This window comes from Giraffa tippelskirchi, chromosome 1, assembly GCF_054371585.1.
Source record: "Giraffa tippelskirchi isolate mGirTip1 chromosome 1, T2T-mGirTip1v1.2.pri, whole genome shotgun sequence".
Classification (NCBI taxonomy): Eukaryota; Metazoa; Chordata; class Mammalia; order Artiodactyla; family Giraffidae; genus Giraffa; species Giraffa tippelskirchi.
Window position 1 is genome coordinate 26,823,547 of NC_137275.1, and position 3,454 is coordinate 26,827,000.

The 3,454-nt window shown below is 43.8% G+C and overlaps 1 protein-coding gene across 1 annotated transcript; it reads right to left on the reverse strand.

The window, feature by feature from the left end:
* Positions 1-244: 244 nt before the first annotated feature.
* On the reverse strand, positions 245-2,348 carry LOC145514195 (growth-regulated protein homolog beta). Its single transcript, XM_081511418.1, has 4 exons — positions 2,222-2,348; positions 2,015-2,138; positions 1,818-1,901; positions 245-976 (listed from the first exon to the last, which is right to left on the reverse strand). The coding sequence occupies exons 1-4, from the start codon at positions 2,310-2,312 to the stop codon at positions 961-963; spliced, it is 315 nt and encodes a 104-aa protein (XP_081367544.1). The 5' UTR covers positions 2,313-2,348; the 3' UTR covers positions 245-960.
* Positions 2,349-3,454: the final 1,106 nt, after the last annotated feature.

Genomic DNA, 3,454 nt, shown 5'->3' on the forward strand with positions numbered 1-3,454 from the left:
ATCAAGGCGATGGATTTTCCCCTAGTGCCTCCAGAATGAGGCAGCAATGCAGACACCTTGACCTTAGTCCAGTGGAACTAATTTTGGCCTTCTGACTTCCAGAACTGTAAAAGAATAAGTATATTCTTTTAAACTACTGAATTTGTAATAATTTGTTACAACAGCAATAGAAAACCCAAGTGTTGGGTATTCAAGAGGGAGGATAAAAGAGGTCAAGAAGTAAAAAAGAAACTTAAGCAAGAAATTTGTGTAAAAAGCTTTATTTTCATGTTATTTATAAAAATACATCAATAAATACTTAAAACTTTTCTATTCCAAGACATAGAGAAACATTTAGATAACTCACACTAAACAAGGCATTATGCCTTACAAGGAAGACATAAAATGTCCAAGGGATATTTAGATCACAGTCATTTGTAAAGGTTCAACATCAGAAATGTTGACTACAGACTGTGAAACATTTCAATAAATAACAACTGACAGTCTTCTCTACAAAAAGTAAACGTACACATGCATTCCCTGCATTAACAGTGATCGTGATCTATCTGTTTGCTTGAACCCTCCACTACTGCCTCTAGCCTTTACCATAGTGGATAGTACACTGTGGAATACCCCTTCCCCAAAAATAGTTTAATAAGTGAAGAACACTTAAAACACATCATCTTCAAATTAAATAAGTCAGGATTGAACTAACTTTGAGTTAACATAAAAATAAACTTTGAAACTAACAGTACAGAAAACTGCCAAACACATTCACACCTTTAAATATTAGAATATCAATACACAGGCTTTGAAAAATAAATAAATAAATACAGATGTAAATAAATAGAACTCTCAAAAAGAAACAGCCAAATACATTAAACACAGTCCAGATGGCCCCGGGAGCCATTTGTTTCTCTTCTTTTACTTCAATTTCACTGAGGCTGCTGCAGTGGAAGATGGAAGCTCCTTCTCTCTAGATCAGTTGGTACTAGCCCTGCGATGAGAAAATGGTTACTGTTAGTAGGACCCTAAAAACTGACCTCACAGCCCTGCACTATGTGGTTGCTACCTAGACCATTGCTGCACTGTGTGACAGAAAATGCCAGGCTCCTAAATGCTATTTAATTAGGAACACGGAGTCTGTGGTAGCAATCTTACTATTTTCAAAAAGCGAGAACATAATGCCACCTTGAGCTAAAAGAAAGTACATGCATGACATCACTTAAGCCTCATGGCAAACTCCATTAAATACCTATTACTATTATTCCCCATGTTATTGAGACTTAAAGAGATTAAGTACTTTCCCTGGGGTTACAGGAATAATAAAGGGTGGAACCTAGACTTGCCTTGTGTTGGCAGACGCCAAGGGGAGGGGCGGTCCCTGAAAAGTCCCCGGCTTCACCACCAAGCCTCAGAGTTCCATATGACCCAAACCCAAGACTTTTACCTCTCAGGTCTGAAGCCCATGAAAAACTTGAGGTAAACGATATTTGTTCCTTAACAGATAGGAAGCATTTTAGCATCATTGGCTAACTCTGCTTCACCTTTTGGGCTTCCTTGCTGGCTCAGATGGTAAAGAATTTGCCTGCAGTACAGGAGATCAGGATTCAATTCCTGGGGTTTCATCTTTTAGAAACACTCCTGAAAGAGCGAGAGGCCAGGAGGCACTGGAAGTGTCCTTCTGACACCAGAGCAGATTAATGACCTTAATGGCAAATTTAATTCTGAAATAATGATTTTTTTTCATTCTTTCAGCTAAATCCTAGGTTTCTCTGATATAACTTTCAGCAGGCAGAATGACTCTAATCACACGATGAACAAAAACTACAACTCACTTGTTCAGCATCTTATCGATCATTTTCTTAACCATGGGGGCGGTGGGATTCAGACACACGTCCTGACCAGTCTTGAGAGTGGCTCTGCAGAGAGAAGGGGGAATCCACATGAGTTGGAAGGTCCATTTGGGGGTCGGGGTGGGGGCATCGGGACGGTGGGTGGTGATAAGGAGGACAGCAACAGAAGTGACACGTACATGACTTCAGTTTGGTCGCAGTGGGGGCCTGGGGGCGTCACCTTCACGCTCTGGATGTTTTTGAGGTGAATCCCCTGCAAGGTCTGCAGGCACTGGCAGCGCAGTTCGTTGACCACGGGCGCCCCTGCGGGAAGGACAGAGTGGATTAGGGGCTGTCCTCATAGGCACCCACCCACCCCCGTCCCGCCCTGGGGATCCGGGTCTCACCTGCCGCGCGCTGGCCAGAGGCCACCAGGAGCAGGAGCAGCATCGCGGCACGGAGGAGCCGGGGGACGGCGGGGTTTGCGGCTCGGGCCATGGGTCTCAGCTCGGAGGGTCTGTGTCTGCGGCGGGAAGGCTGGCAGGAGCGCTGGCTGAGCGGGCTCTGTGGCTCCCCGACCCTAGCGAACCCTTTTTACCCTGATCGGATGGGAGTTGCCAGCCCCAGGGCCAGGGAAATTCCCGGTCCGGAAGGAAGGAAGGAAGGCGCGGCCCCGCCCGTCTCACGCGTAATCTGCGCATTCGGGGTGTCATCCCCGTACCCAAATCCCCACGGAGGGGTGAGTCGCCTTGCAAGAAGTGGTGTCACATCTTAAAGGAGACAGGCATCGTGACAAACGTTAGTTATGAAGATTGAGGGAATTAAGGCCAGGGAGAAGGGACGCAGAGAGAACTGATTTTCCACGTGTTACTTACACTTAAGTATCTTGGGACTTGATGATTTTTATCCACGTCTGCATAAATACACTCTTAAAGCACATGTCGTCTCAAATTATGCATGAGGATGTTCTCTTACTTCCTGGTATTTTACGAGCACAAATAAATCATACTTCATGTCATATTATCCCCGCAGTAAGTGAGGGGATGACCAGTATCAGAAGTTTAATTCTGTTTACATTGCAACTAAGTATCGCAATCCTACAAAGCTTCCTTCCCCGGTGAAATTCTGGAACTTCCAGAGCTCCAGTAGATTCACGAATACCAGCTTTTTATGTGTAGAGTGTGTTGATTAATCCATGAACTAAGGGACGAGTGGTCATTTGGACCTGTTCCAGGGAGGAAAAGGTGTGTCCCGGTCCAGTTTCTAGTTTTGTTCAAGAACAAAATAGGTCACTGGAATCGGGGTGTGGGCTTGAGGGGCGAGGAATACCTAGTGCCAGTAGTGAGAGTAGCACCCTTCGCTCTTCTAACCAAAAAAAAAAAAAAAACAGGTGTTCCTGTGAAGTATCTAAGAGCTAAAATCATGAATTTCATACCATTTACTTGTTTGATGGTCACAAATCTCATTTTATCTTCATCTTATATGGACTTTTCTGCTTCCAATGATTTGATTTCCTTCCAGAGAAATAATTGTTGTCTTATTTTATTTGTACCAATTTCTAAAAAGACACTTCAAGCAGTTGATTGAAGACTTCATAATTGTGTAGTTTATTTTTCACCGTTAGTTTTAATGTCCTTTGT